This window comes from Pezoporus flaviventris, unplaced genomic scaffold (genome assembly GCF_033815535.1).
Source record: "Pezoporus flaviventris isolate CSIRO_AGI_PZ_B2104156 unplaced genomic scaffold, CSIRO_AGI_Pfla_v1 ptg000045l, whole genome shotgun sequence".
Lineage (NCBI taxonomy): Eukaryota > Metazoa > Chordata > Aves > Psittaciformes > Psittacidae > Pezoporus > Pezoporus flaviventris.
The window spans coordinates 1,084,647-1,099,164 of NW_026892593.1; the positions used below are offsets into that span (position 1 = coordinate 1,084,647).

General features: G+C 54.1%; 2 protein-coding genes across 2 annotated transcripts; both read right to left on the minus strand.

The window, feature by feature from the left end:
- Positions 1-1,042: 1,042 nt before the first annotated feature.
- Positions 1,043-4,072, minus strand: LOC133276386 (ubiquitin carboxyl-terminal hydrolase 36-like). The gene is given in 9 exon segments (XM_061467094.1): positions 1,043-1,162; positions 1,282-1,347; positions 1,753-1,831; positions 2,096-2,198; positions 2,472-2,582; positions 3,081-3,163; positions 3,165-3,296; positions 3,371-3,648; positions 3,791-4,072. Coding segments are annotated over 9 exon segments (1,254 nt in total).
- Positions 4,073-4,719: 647 nt separating this feature from the next.
- Positions 4,720-5,949, minus strand: LOC133276387 (ubiquitin carboxyl-terminal hydrolase 36-like). Its single transcript, XM_061467095.1, has 2 exons — positions 5,345-5,949; positions 4,720-4,847 (listed from the first exon to the last, which is right to left on the minus strand). The coding sequence occupies exons 1-2, from the start codon at positions 5,947-5,949 to the stop codon at positions 4,766-4,768; spliced, it is 687 nt and encodes a 228-aa protein (XP_061323079.1). The 3' UTR covers positions 4,720-4,765.
- Between the last annotated feature and the right edge of the window lie 8,569 nt (positions 5,950-14,518).

The following is a 14,518-nucleotide window of genomic DNA, read 5'->3' on the forward strand; positions in this document are numbered from 1 at the left end:
GGTGTCCTGCGAATCCATTTCTTAAGGGAGAGGGACCTGCTCTCCCCAGGCAGACGTCACCATGAGGAAGGTGCCAGGACGTGCTCCCAGGGCACGGCTGGGCAACGGCAGCAACGCCACTTCCCACCCTGCTGCTGGGGCCAGGAGGCAGTGCCTGCGCTGAGCTGCAGCCTGGTATCTGCTGACGCTGCGGAAACAGGCAAAGTGAGCACAAGGAAGAAGTTCATCCTCCAAGGCAGATCTCGTGCCCCAAAAGACACTGTCAGGACTAACAATGTCATGAGGGTGCAGGGTGCATGGGCATACTGGGGCCTGTACTGGGCAGGGAGGAGCTAGGGGTAAATATTTATGCCAGCTGCAAAGTTTTTCGCACCTCAGGCACGACCCTGTGCCTCCACCCTGGAGAGCTGGTGGCTTGTCTGCCCTAATGGCCCTTTGGAGCACTGGTGTGCAGTCTCTGGTGTTTACAGGTCTATGCAGCTGCCTGGTGCTGCTCATTTTCTTCCTCGTCCACTTCTTTTACCTCCGTGTGGCAGAGGCAGACTCCCAGTCTGGGTGGGCGCAGGGGGGTGACATGAGCCAGCTCTCCACGGCCTGTGAGCCCGGCACCTCCAAATCACGGCTGGGACCTGCTGCCTCCGGCTCCTCCCAGTCACAGCTGGGACCTGCTGCCTCCGGCCCCTCCAGGGACTCCAAGGCCTCAGCAGCGAGAGAAGTCTCTTCTTCTTCTTGGGTGGGATGGAGACCTCCTCCTTGACCGCTGGAGCACCAAGGCTGCTGCCTGCCTCGTGCCGCCTCTTCTTTGTGAAGGAGCCAATGATGACCGGGCTGGGCCCCTCCCTGCTGCAGAGAGAAAGGTGGTGTGAGGGGTGGTGATGGACCAGCACTGTCCAAGGGGGAGGCTGGGTGCCGAGGGGCTGGGCTGTGGCTGGGGCAGTCCACAAGGCTTTCACCACAGGCTTCCACGGCCTCACACTCTAGCATGGAACAGATCGAAAAGCCCTCCCGTGTTGTGGCTTTCCGCCTGCCTCCCACCAGCACATCAGCAGCTCGGTTCCTGCCCACAGCCCCGCACACACCCTGCGCACAGGTAGGAGTTCTCCACACCCAGTAGGTCCGGCTTCACAAACAGCTCCAGCACCTCCCGTAGGTCTCTGGCTTGCTGCAAGGATGGAGGAGAGGTCAGCGCGCAGGTTACCTGGCCAGGCCACAGCCTGGCTCCCTACCGAGACACCGGCCCCAGGAGAGCAGGAGCACCAGGTCCCCGGCCCGCTGCAGTACCCATATCTCCAGTGTCAGGTCCAGGAAAGGGACATACGTGTCCGAGACTCTCTTGCACGCCAAACACTCCATTGCAAAGGAAAGAGCAATGAGCGCACCCTGGCACACCGACCTGCACCCGTCGCCACCCAGCACAGCCCAGGAACTGCCTCCCCCTCTCCGGGTTCGAGCTCTGGGACGGGAGCACAAGGATGAGCAGCCTGGCACACAGGAAGGCTGCCAATTCCACTGCGTGCTGGCACAGCAGGTGTTGCCAGGGGGGTCATTTCCTGGTGGCGATGTGCTGGGGATCTACAGCTGACAGCTCTTGCCGTCACCACAAGAGGGCTCCTGACCCACAGGTCCCACGGGACTGACCATCTGCAGCTCTGGATCATGTCCATGTGCTCAGTGATTTTCCCAAAGCATTTTAACTGCAAGGCTCCTGGCAAAGCAACAGCCCCAAGTGACTGCAGGCCCAGGGCCTGGCACCGAGCACTCACCGTGGGATCGCAGGTAGCCACCAAAGATCTGGTGGACCAGTGTTGTTGCCTGGGTCTTGCAATCCAACCTTGAAACAGCAGCACCGGGTCTCACACCGTCCCTGCCCTATGGCCGTCCTGCCACTGCCACGGTGTCCTCAGCACAAGCTCGTGGCTGGAGCTCAGAGCTGGGCACTGCAGGGGCAACACAGCTTCCTGGGGCAAGGGCCCAGGAACACAAGTGCTGCCTGGGGAACACACTGACCCCACAGTCCCCTCCAGCAAGGCAGGGAACCAGCGAGAGGACAGCAGAGAAGAGCAGGGACAGCCCATCAGAGGGATGCCCCACGTACCTTTTGCAGCCACTCAGGCAGGACTTCTGCATAGCGTTGATGGTATAACGCAGGAATTCATGCACATCCTCCAGCTGTACAAAGCGCATGTGCCCAGTGATCTCTTCAGGACAGGGACGAATCAACCCCAGCACATGCTGTGAGAGACAGACCCGACCTCCTTCAGTGGCCCCAGGGTTTGAGCCCCCTCAAACCAAAGCAGACAGCAGACTCATGTCAGCCACAGGGGAACCCCACACACAGCCCATGAGGTCACCATGTCCCTGCAGGCTCCGTGCGTTCTCCTGGTCTCATCTCAAAGGTTCTGCTCACACATCACTCCCTGCTCTCCAGCATGGCTATGGGAGGAGGGGAAGTACAGTGGAGTCATTCTTACCCTTGAGGTCTCGGAGAAAGGCTGTTGGCTCTATCACGCTCCCACTGTTCTCAAAAGCCTGAGCCACGTGGTTCTGCATGATGCATATCATGCAGAAGCTGCCTTGGTCACCTGTGGCAGAGGAGAAGATGACAGGAGGTTGGGGACAAACACAGTAGAGGTCAAAACAGTACAGGAGACGGGGCAGTACAGTACAGGTCGGAGCAATGCCCACCCCATTGCCTTTCAAAGCCACACATCAACAGCATCTCCTGCCTGTACGCAGCCTTCTGCCCTCATGCAGGCAGGGGCTGTTTGGGACGTCCAGTTCAGTCCCCACGAAGCCAGCAGACCCCGCGGGAGCCATCTTAGCCTTGGCTACAACCACCATGGACACAAGTGTCCCCAGACACAAGGATGTAAAGCTCAGGGATGCTGCTATGGCTGGGAAAAAGGAGCTATACACAGGAGCAGCATCTCCATGGAGAAGTGGCAGGAGGGAGCAGAGAAGGTTCATCCTGACACCCACATGGCCCTTGCCAGAGCCACGTGTGCTGAGATACTGAGCCCAGCGCGGGGAGCAGGGGCCTGCCAGCACAGCCAGCTGCCGCGCCAGGCCCCACTACTCACAGGTGCAGCGGTGCTCCTTGGAAAGCAGGTAGTTGGGGAGCGGCGGGGTGTACGTCAGGCACTGCACAGTGGAGTTAAGGAAATGTGTTCCCGAGGTTACGCAGTCCCACGCCAATTGGGAGCACCCGCTGCCACTCCATGGATAGGCGCTCCATGGGGAAGAGCACCTTCTGGGGCAAAGGGATCCCGTCCCTTGGGCCCACCTGGGCATCGCTGCTCTCCATAGGATGAGGAATGGTGGGTGAGCTGTGCAGTGTGAGCTGCGGTTGTGCCCACTGAGCCCCCAGTACTTACTCTGCTTGACCTGCTGCTCCTCCTCGGGGCCGCACTGGGGTCCGGCAGCCTTGGCAGGGGAGTTCCTGCACCCTAACTTGCTGCAGATCTTCTGCAGCTTCTTGAAGAAGCACCAGTAGGGAAGTTCACTCTTGGCCTTCTGCGGCAGCACCTTCTTGGCAGCCTGAGCCAGCAGATTGGCCACCTTCCCTTTCCCGCTTATCTCCCACCGGGCCCGCTTCATCATCTTCCGCATCTTCTCCATGACCGGCATGGTGAGGCCTAGCGGTCTCAACTGCAGGGAGAGGCAGGCAATTGAGTGGGGGACACTGGGCCGTTCCTATCGCAGGACCGCGTGTTGCCAGCAGAACAGCACACGGCCTGGGCTGGCCCTGCCACCACGGCAGGCACCAGCCCGACACCAGCCCAGCTCCGACCTGTGTTTCCCGCCTCACGCCCCTGCACACACTGCACAACGTGCGCCAGATGCACGTGTCCTGAAGAGCAGGCGCTGCTGTTATCGCATCCAATGAACAGCGCCCAACCCTCGGGGTCTGGCCAGCGACAGGCGCCCAACCCTCAGGGTCCGCCCCGTCAACCGCTTCCACCCCTCGAAGTCCGCTCTCCGCGTTCCTCCAGTCAGCCGCGTTGAACCGATGACTCTGCCTGATCAACCGTGTGCTGAAGCCGCGGGAAGGAAGCTTATGCTCCGCCTCCATGGCCCGCCCAGCTCCGGGCGAGAGAGCTGAGCTAAGGTTGTGCCTGCATCGCTTATATAATGCCGGGGGACAGTGCTTTGACAAGCGGGCTTTGTGGTGTGCCTGTTGCTGCCTGGTGCTGCTCATTTTCTTCCTCATCCACTTTTCCCTCCTTGCGGCAGAGGCAGACTCCCAGTCTGGGTGGGCACAGGGGGGTGACATGAGCCAGCTCTCCAGGGCCTGCGAGCCCAGCGCCTCCCAATCACGGCTGGGACCTGCTGCCTCCGGCCCCTCAGGGACTCCAAGGCCTCAGCAGCGAGAGAAGTCTCTTCTTCTTCTTCTCGGGTGGGACAGAGACCTCCTCCTCGACCACTGGAGCACCAAGGCTGCTGCCTGCCTCGTGCCGCCTCTTCTTTGTGAAGGAGCCAGTGATGACCGGGCTGGGCCCCTCCCTGCTGCAGAGAAAGGTGGTGATGTACCAGCACTGTCCAGGGGGGAGGCTGGGTGCCGACAGGCTGGGCTGGGGCTGAGGCAGTCCAGAGCAGGGGAGCCAGATGCCGAAATCACCCCGAGCCGGCGCCGAGGCCAGAGGTGCCTCGACGAGCCCCCCAAGGCTGCAGATGTCCTGGCCACAGCGCAAGAGACGGGCAGCGATGGGCACTGCTCACCTGCACGTGCCCAAAGGCAGCAGAGGCGAGCTGGGGCAGCTGCTGTTCAGTGGGAAGCTGCTGCCAACGGCTTGCGCGCGAGGCCGTGCGTGGTGGTCACTCCTGTGCAGCTTCCTGCCCTGCGGGGACTGACACACATAAAGACTTGGTGAGCTGAAGAAAAGAGGTTTCCATCAGCCAAGAGGGGAAAACCAAAAGGGGAGCCCAGGCACAGGGGGAGGGAAGCAGGGTGGTGGAAGAGGAATCAGAAGTGCTTTTACGTAGGAGCACCAAGGAAAAAAAAAGCAAGGAAGTTTCAAGACCTGAAGCCCCTGTGCCCGGTGCTGAGACCCGGCTGCACCGCTGTGCCCAGAGGGCAGCTCTGAGCTCTCCTGCTCCCACTCGCCCCAGGGAGGGCTGGCAAGGCTGCCCCGTGTCCTCAGCAAGGCAAGAACCATCTCTCCTGCATCACTCATGGGAACAGCAGCAGCTCTGCCCTCCCTCCACAGCCTGGGCTGGGGCTCTCTCCACCCTCTCTGGCCAGGCAGGATCCCCAGCACTGGCTCTGCACTTGCTGCCAGCATGAGCCTTGCTTCAGAAGACACAAGGCACCTGCTGAAGGCCCCAGGCAGAAGCTCAGGCTCACCTTTCCGGCAGAGAGCGCCAGCTTCTTGGCCGGTGGTGGTGGTGTGCTGCTGCTCTGCCCACAGCAGCACTGGCCAACCAGGGCGATTTCACCTTCATGCGCCTGATGGTTGTGGGGGCAGCCGGCGTGACACTGGGGACGTCGGTGCCACAGTCTGTCTCCCAAGAGGTGCTGGAGCTGCTGGTTCTGCTCCCGGCCTCCTGGGAAACTGTGTCCAGCTTCCCCACTGCAGCAGGCGCTGGGCTGGCAGCACTGCCGCTTCCCGAGTCCTCCCCCGAGTCACAGGCTCTATGCCCAGTGCTCCCAGGCTGCTGGGTGAGGCCCAACAGCACTGGGGATGTGGCCTGGGCAGGTAACGTCCTTTCCTCCCAGGAGCTCTGCTGAGGATGATCTGCTTCAGCTGAGCTTGCTCTGCTGGTGATGCTGGAGCCCAGGGGTGACGTGGACCTGGGAGGCTCTGGGCTCTGGGCTGTGGCACTGGGCAGCACTGTGCCCACACAGGTGGCTTTGAAGGCTGCTTCGGTTGGCAGTGATGTAACGGGCAGCTTCCCTGGGGAGGGGCTGTTCCACAGCTCTGGTTCCATACCCAATGTGCTGCGGTCCATGGGAACCCCAACCACCTCCAGCCCTGGTGTCCTCTTCTCTGGACACTCGCTGCGACTCTGGACAAAGAAAGAGGGAGAAGTTCAGGGAGGAGAGAATTCAAGGACCCAGGGGCACAAAGTGATCCTGCCCTCGGGGCCACACAGGCGCCCTCGACTCAGCAGGATCCCTCCTGCAAACAGCTTGCTCCCGTCCCGGCTGCAGGAGAGCAGCCCAAGAGGCAGCAGCTCCCAGCTCCCATGAGCACTGCCCAAGAACAGCCTTCAGGACACAACCAGTGATGGGAACAGGGGCCTGTGGCTCACAGTTTTCTTTGCCTCTTTGGAGACGATGCCCTCAGAGCCAGTCAGCTTGAAGACAGCTCTGGCAATGGGCCTGTCCAAGCTCTTCTCTGGGCCAGAGAGTCTGGAAAAGAAGGACAAAGGTTAACTGCGAGTGTTTGACCAAATGGAATGCTCTTGATCAGAGCTGCACCTGAGAAGCAGGAGTCAGCAGCTCCAAGGAGGGAGATGCTCTTCATCTACAGCAAAACCATGGCAAGGGGCTGGACCTCTCCTGCACGTGGTGCCAGCCCTGCCCTGCTGGGGGGCTGGGGGCCACAGGCACTCCTACCTCACATAGAAGAGCAGGTAGGCCTCCTGGTTCAGCACCGCTTTGATGTTACTGTGGCAGACCACGCTGTCGTTCATCTTGTACCACTGTCCGTTGCTGGCCTGCAGAAGGAGCAGAGAGAATGGGGTTGGGCTGTGTCCAGAGCCTCGCCTAGTCCGAAGACCGGCAGCAACAGCACCCACCAGCAGAGCTCCTCTGGCCAAAGCCCACAGCAGCCCAGGGCAGGCAAGAGGACTCTACAAGAGTGCTTCCAGCAGCAAAGCACAGCCTGACCCAGCAGCTCCCAGCCCAGGGTGCTCTGGGCTCAACTTCACATAGCAGTAGTAGTGCCCTGCATTGCAGCTGTACCCAGAATGTACCAGCACTGCATAGAGCCCATACATTACAGCGTCCCCCTTGTTTTCTGACAGGTATGGGTGGATGTTGAGGAGCTTGGGGTACGCCACGTTATGCAGAGGAAGAGAAGATGTCTCAGGAGCCTGCACAGCAGATGGGTTTCTTGCTAGAGCAGGAGCAGCTCAAGTGTCCTCATGTCCATCTCCCGAGGGAGCAGGAGCTGCCCTCCCCAGGCAGAGGTCACCATGATGAAGGTGCCAGGACAAGCTCCTAGCGTGTGGCTGGCCAAGAGCAGCAGGACCACCTCCCACCCTGCTGCTTGGGCCAGGAGACAGCCCCAGCTCTGCATTGCTGAGCACTCACCTTTGTGACTTTCTGGCCACCACAGAAGAAGAGCCGCTTCAGTGAGAGTGCGAGAACGTTGGAGGCTCAGTGAATGCTGAAGCGTTTTGCTGCCGACACTGTTGTTGCATCTGCACAGGAAGAGCTGTGTCATTCAAGCTGTTCCACCACCCAGATGATTGCAAGCTCTGGCCAAGTGGCAGACCCCATGGAAATGACCTGGCAGGCACCAGGCACCTGCTTATGGCCACGTCCGCTGACCCAGGTTCTCCTCATGAGAGGAAGGAGCTGAAGAGCGGCAGCTTTCACCACAGGCTTCCACGGCCTCACACTTTAGCATGGAGCAGGTTTAGAAGCCCTCCCATGTTGTGGGTTTCTCCCATGTTGTGCTGTTTCTGACCAGCGCAGCCGCAGACCCATTCCTGCCCTCAGCCCAACACGCTCCCTGCACACAGGCAGGCATTCTCCCCACCCAGCAGGTCTGGCTTCACAAACAGCTCCAGCGTCTCCAGGAGGTCTCTGGCTTGCTGCAAGGACGGAGGAGAGGTCAGTGCATGGGTGGCCAGGCTAGGAGACAGCCTGGCTCCCTGCCAAGACACCGTTCCAGGGAAAGCACAAGCAGAGCATCTCCGCTCACCGTAGTACCCTGATCTCCAGCGCCAGGTCCTGGAACGGTTTGTAAGTGTTCGAGACTCTTGCACACCAAACACTCCACTGCAAAGAGCAACGAGCACACTGGCACAACAACCTGCACCCGCCACCACCCAGCACAGCCCGGGAACCGCCTCCCCCTCTCCCAGCTTGAGCTCTGGGATGGGAGCACCAGGATCTGCAGCCTGGCACAGAGGAAGGCTGGCAATTCCACTGTGTGCCAGCACAGCAGGTGTGCCAGGGAGTTCCTTTACTGGTAGTGATGAGATGAGCTGGGAATCCACAGTCAACAGCTTTTGCCATCACTACAACAGGGCTCCTGACCCACCAGTCCCATGGGACTGACCATCTGCAGCTCTGGATCATTTCCATGTGCTCAGTCATTTTCCCAAAGGATTTTAACTACAAGGCTGCTGTCAAAGCAGCAGCCCCAAGTGATTGCAGCCCAGGGCCTGGCACCAAGCACTCACCACGGGACCCCAGGTAACCGCCAAAGATCTGGTGAACCAGTGTGGTGGCCTGGGTCTCGCTATCTAACCTTGAAACAGCAGCACTGGGTCTCACACTATCCCTGTACCGTGGCCATGCCACAGCCACCAGGGTGTCCTCAGCACAAACTCCTGGCTGGAGCTCAGAGCTGGGCACTGCAGGGGCAGCGCAACTTCTCAGGGCAAGAGCCTAAGAATACAAGTGCTGCCTGGGGAGCATGCTGACCCCACAGTCCCCTCCAGCAGGGGCAGGGCACCAGCAAGAGGATGGTGGAGAAGGGCAGCAACAGCCCATCAGAGAGAGCCCCCATGTACTTGGTGCAGCCGCTCAGGCAGGACCTCTGCATGCCTTCAATGGTGTAAACGCAGGAACTTGTGTGCATCTTCCCGTTGCCCGAAGTGCATGTGCTGAACGATCTCTGCAGGAGAGGGAGGAATCAGCCCCAGCACATGCTGTGAGAGACAGCACCCCACCTCTCTTGGGAGCCCCAGGGGTTGAGTCGCCTCAAACCAAAGCGGACGGCAGACTCATGTTGGCCATGGGGGATCCCCACACACAGCCCATGAGGTCACCAGGTCCTGGCAGGCTCTGTGAGTCACCTGCCCTCATCTCAAAGGTTCTGCTCCCTGCTCTCCAGCTCAGCTACGTGAGAGGAAGGGAGCGCAGTGCAGCCATTCTTACTCTCGAGGTCTCAGACAAAGGCCATAGGCTCTATCATGCTGCCGCTGTTGGGAAAAGCCTACACCACATGGTTCTGCATGATGCATATCATGCAGAAGCTGCCTTGGTCACCTGGAGCAGAGGAGAAGAAGACAGGACGTTGGGAGCAATCCCAGTAGAGGTCAAAACAGTACAGGAGACAGGGCATCACCAGTCCAGCGCAGCTTAGTTTTCCCTATGAGCTCTGTGCTACAGTCCAGCTCTGGGGCATCTCGAGTACACAAGGACCAGCACATGTCACCCCCTCTGGTGCAGCCATAGTCACAGCACCACCCAGACAAGACAGCACCCAGGCAGATGGAAAACACGTCACAGGTACTGGCTGGAGAAGCTCACAGGTCAACCCTGAGGGACAGACGATGGGGCCACAAGCCCTGCTGCTCTACTTCCTCACACCTCGGAGCGATGCCCATCACATTCCTTTTCAAAGCCACACATCAGGATGGATTTCACCAGATCCCATGGACTTTTGCACGTTCTGGTTCTTAATGTGATCTTGAACCTGATCCTCTCTTACAGTGGGCCTAAGATCTTCCTTCTCACTGTCCCTACATCTGTCTCCCAAGACTTGGGCAGTGTGGTGAGAGCATTATGATCAAAAGATCATAAAAGGCTGAATCTCTTTAACCATGTGATAAGACAACTGTTACTGACTATGAGCTTAACTCACAGTTTCCTTGAATTTGTGAGTTTAACTTGGAAGTGGAAATGCTTTGAATGTGTTTTTGCAGAAACATGTGCATACTGGAAAGAAAAAAAAACATTTAGTGGGAGCTGCCAGTATCTGGCTGATAACCCAGCATATGGGGTATGTTGGAACTGAATCACTCTTGCACAGTAAATTTTTGGGGGGTAAAAGAGGGCAGAAAAGATGAACTCTATTGCGACTGACTATGTTATGTGAGTCCATGGACAAGGGCTTTACTTTTGATGTACATATATTTGGCAGTCATCACTGAAGATTTATTTACAGGGTGTCATTTGAGGTTTGTCTGATATACCCGGCAAAATACTCACAAGGTTTATTTTGCTTGGGGCTTGCTCTTTCCACGTGCCTTCTTTAACTTTTTTCAGCTGCTCGGGAGAGATTTCGTAAGCTCAACTTGTTCCTATGTTGTACTGGGTTTGAACATTTCAGGTGTTCATCCCTCTACTGCTCCCTCTTAAGCCTTGCCTGACTAAGCAAATAAACAGGAGGCTTACATATATTCTTATATATGCACATGCTAAAGAAAATACACAATAATTCACCCAAGACCACACCACCCTCCTCCTGGAGGCTCGCAGACCCTTCGGAGTGACTGTGAGCTTCCTGTCACTGAAGGTCCCCTGATTCCTGCAGCATGTTTACCCTCAAGGAGAGGTTACAGGTACTGGGTGTTACTCTAGGTCTGCTTCAGATGGTGTAAGGCAGAAGTGTTTGTGTCAAGGATCTAACTCGAGAATATAGCCTGACAGACAAGGAATTTGAAACCTGTCTCAGATCTGATTTCAATTCTTCGTTTGAATTGTTTATTCCTTTGTCTCACTGTGTATTATTTCATGATTTCCATCTGCAGCTTGTTCTTAAATCAGTGAGTTCAAAAACTGCTTGTATTACACACTTGATGAATGTTTCTCATAAAGTTACATTTACAGTTGTGTAGCATGTAAGAAATCAGTTGTTCTCACTTTTAACATGAGATTCCAGTAAAAGCCAGTTGGGCACACAACATCCGTCAAAAAATGCCTTTGATCTCTGCTGGCTAAATCAGTGATATCAGCCTTTAGGGACTAGTAGGATCCTCAGAGTCACAAAACCTTTGTAAATAAAAGCTAAGAACTGTATGGTGATGACATGGTCTGTTCTTGCTTTAGCCCTGGCATAAGTTCTGTACAGAAATGTTACTGATGCATGACAGTGATTCTGTGGCTTTCCCACTGGAGACAGCACTGCCAGGGCTGGCCTTACCACATCAGTCACTACAAATTCCCTCAGGTTAAAAGAAGTACATCTTATAATCTGATATGGCCATGTGTTCTACACAAAATCTTTCCTGTTAATTGCAACAAGAGAGAAATGAAGGCAACATTTGAACTACTGAGCCCTGAGTTGCTGGAAAGACAAGCCATTTTCCTCTTCTTTCTCTTTTTCCCTAGTGTGGGCTGCTGTGAATCATTTTGTCATGTTGTGTGACTGTCCACAGGGCCTTCCTGGGTGGGAAACACCTCCCTGGGAGGTTAATACATTGTGGCTGTCTCTTAGGTAAGTGCCTGGACCCTGCACAGCACACAAGAGATGGGGCAGGTAGAAGGAATGATGGCTATGGGGAAGAGGGAGCAGCAATTCGCCTCCAGAGTACGTGACAAGGACCAGCTTGTGTGTCAGGAGGACAAAACGTGACCTTTCAGCTAAGGCCTATAACATAATGCAAGGGCAATTCAAGTGCTCCTGTGAGCTAGTTTCAGTTCTTGCATTCATCCTTCTTTTAACATAATTTAAGAACATTCAAGAGCACATATCCTAACTAATTTTTTTAACTAGCCTCTTTTGGGTCTTTTGTTCAAGCATGCACACAATTATTTCTGGCCAACTCCTCTGGCCATTCTAACAACAATTATTAACATTTTCAGTAATTCTTTTCACACAGGCATGTCACCACTCAGTCCATGACTGAAGACTACTCCTGATTACCAGGTCATGATGCTCAGCAGAGGAAATGTGCCTAAGCTGATCTCAGCTAGAGACAGATCTAAAATTTGAGCAGATCTCATCTTGTTTCTATAAAGCTTCCATATTCTCCCCAGTTACTGACTGAGAGAGAGAATTTATCCAAAGGAAAATTGGATTCATTTATATTGATTGGCCTTCTCCTCCCACCGTACACATTGTGTAACATCAGGGTACACTTATTCTGCATCACTAAGCCTCAGCCTTGCTGCAGTCTAAGTGCTCTCCCATTTAATTATTTAGGATGTCAGGACAGGCAGCCAACTTAAAAAGAAAACTCTGAATGATCTAAAAAGAAATTTATGGTTTTGTCTTATAAAAAAAAAAAAAAACCAGGAACCTTGATGTTATTTTTATTTAGTAAGATCTATTTCTGGCAATACTAGCTCAGCCATTTCACTAGACAGAAGCTTATAAAAGAAAAAAACACAAGCTAATGCTACTTTTTTTCTTTAGACATCAGTCCTGCTTGTTGTAACTAAGGTTAAAAACAGAAGTGTGAACTACACATTATTTTAATGTGTGAGAACGGAAGCGAAGCATGGGCTGGAACAATAAATGAGTTGCTTGCTTTAAAAAATAACAGAGGAGGGAGATTGCTGTCTTCATCTCCTGGTCATTAATCTGGTGGTTGTTTTAAACAAATTAAAGCAGACTGCTTTCTTCTTGTGCGTTTGAGTAAAACAGAGTTTTCAGCCAGCAGATATTCAATTTTCCTGGCTAGTTTTTGGATGCTGGCCATGTGTGATTAGTGACCTATTTTCACTGCAGTGAGATCAGCTATGTTTGTAGGACCCTGAATCAGCAGATTTGTCCTTATTCCTGGCTCTGCCTGCCAGAGCGCCGAGCCAGGCCCATTCTCCAAGTGTGCTGCCCTGCGGTCTCTCTATAGGTGTGTAGGAAACAGCGCTTGGTCATAAAGGAGCTGTGCATATACCTGCCAGGCCAGGACCGTCAAAATCCATGATGTACAAGCTGCTGATCTGCTGAACTTGACATTTTCTTTGTCTAATTAGAAGGGCCTAAGAATAGAAAAAATCTGTGCTCTGCTGGGAATTATAATTCTGGATAATGATGTTAGGAAAAACAGAAGGGGCAGAAGCAACAGTCAGAGAAGGATCCTGGGGGTTTAGATGTAGATCTGGTGTAGTTCTGGTCACAAACATCTGCGGCAGACTTTTGTCTTTGGAAAAATGTGCATCATATCTCATGGTTTGCTAGTACTGCATTGTCATTTCCTAACACAACTTTGAGATCACCTCCGAAGTCTTCTGCTGCTGTTTGCCACCAAAGCCCAGATCAGTGTCTGTGCAAGTCTGCTGGTGCTTCTTGAACTGACCTATACTGGACTGATTGAACCCTCATAGGAAAATTTAGGCTGGAAAGGACCCTGCAAAGGTCATCAGGCCCAACTCTCCGCTCAGGACAAGGGCAGCTGAAATTGGGTTGCTTGAGGACCTCTCACTTGAGTTTTGGTAACTCAAAATTAAGTATACAATGTCCAGGATCTGTTCTTCTGGGGTGAACTCCATTTGGAGTAGTATATTTAAAGATGGATTTGAAAGAAACCATTATATGTGTAGGGCTTCAATGGAGACCAAAAGTCTGACTGCAGTTCCTTTTCAGTTAGCCCTGTGACTGCTGGTACCAGCAGCATCAGGCTCTCAGCCATCAGGGAGGGGAGGAGCTGGTAGCAAACAGACAACAGTCAAAACCCATCCCCAGTGAATAGCCAAGATCAAGGGAAGAGAAGGAAATAAAGACAGACAGATTTCCCTTCTAGCAGCCAGGAAAAGGAAAGAGATCAGCAATGGTTCACATCCTGCCTTCATTTACTTCTTATCCTGTGGCTGTTGGCAAAAAGAGATGCTTCATAGGAATTAGAGTACTCTTTTTCCTCTTCACTTAAACCCAGTGGACCACCTCTGGGATGAGGTGATGTAAGAAGGGCTAAATTTGGTTTCATAGTCTCTAGTGAAAAATATTGCTGTGCCTCACCTGAAATGTCCTCAACAGTGCTTGTAGAGACTGCATTATCACCAGCAGCACTGGGATTTTGCCTTGTATGGCTGTGTGATGGGGGCCTTCCTGGTGATGGACCCTCCATCCAGACCTTTGAGGAGAAAATAATTGAATCCATTGGCAGATGTCAGACCTGTCTCTGGTAAGTGTTGTGTACCTGACTGCCTCTTACTGGTAAAGCCCACCAACTTCTGTGAAATTCACCCCAAAATGCAGATAATTTTACATCAATCATCTGTCTAACACGTTGTTGTCCTGGGTTCAGCAGTAGCAGTCATTTTTCCCCTCCTTGGTAGCTGGTGCAGTGCAGTGTTTTGACTTTCAGCCTGGGAACAGAGCTGATAGTAATGTTTTGGTTTGGCCAAGGACTTTGTGAGCCTCACGCTCTGCCAGGGAGGAGGGGAAGCTGGGAGGAAGCAGAGACAGGACACCTGACCCAAACTGACCAAAGAGGTATTCCATACCACAGCACGTCATGCCCAGGATGTAACTGGGAGTTAGCAGGAAGGGCTGGGAGACTGCAGGGTTGGAGGAGGTATCGGTCGGTGCTTGGTTGGGCTGAGGGGGGCGAGTTATCGGTCAGCTGGTGCTGAGGTGTTGTACTCTCTTCCCTTGTTATTTCCTTTATCATTATTATCATTGGTGGTAGCAGTAGTGATTTGTGTTATACCTTAGTTACTAAAACTGTT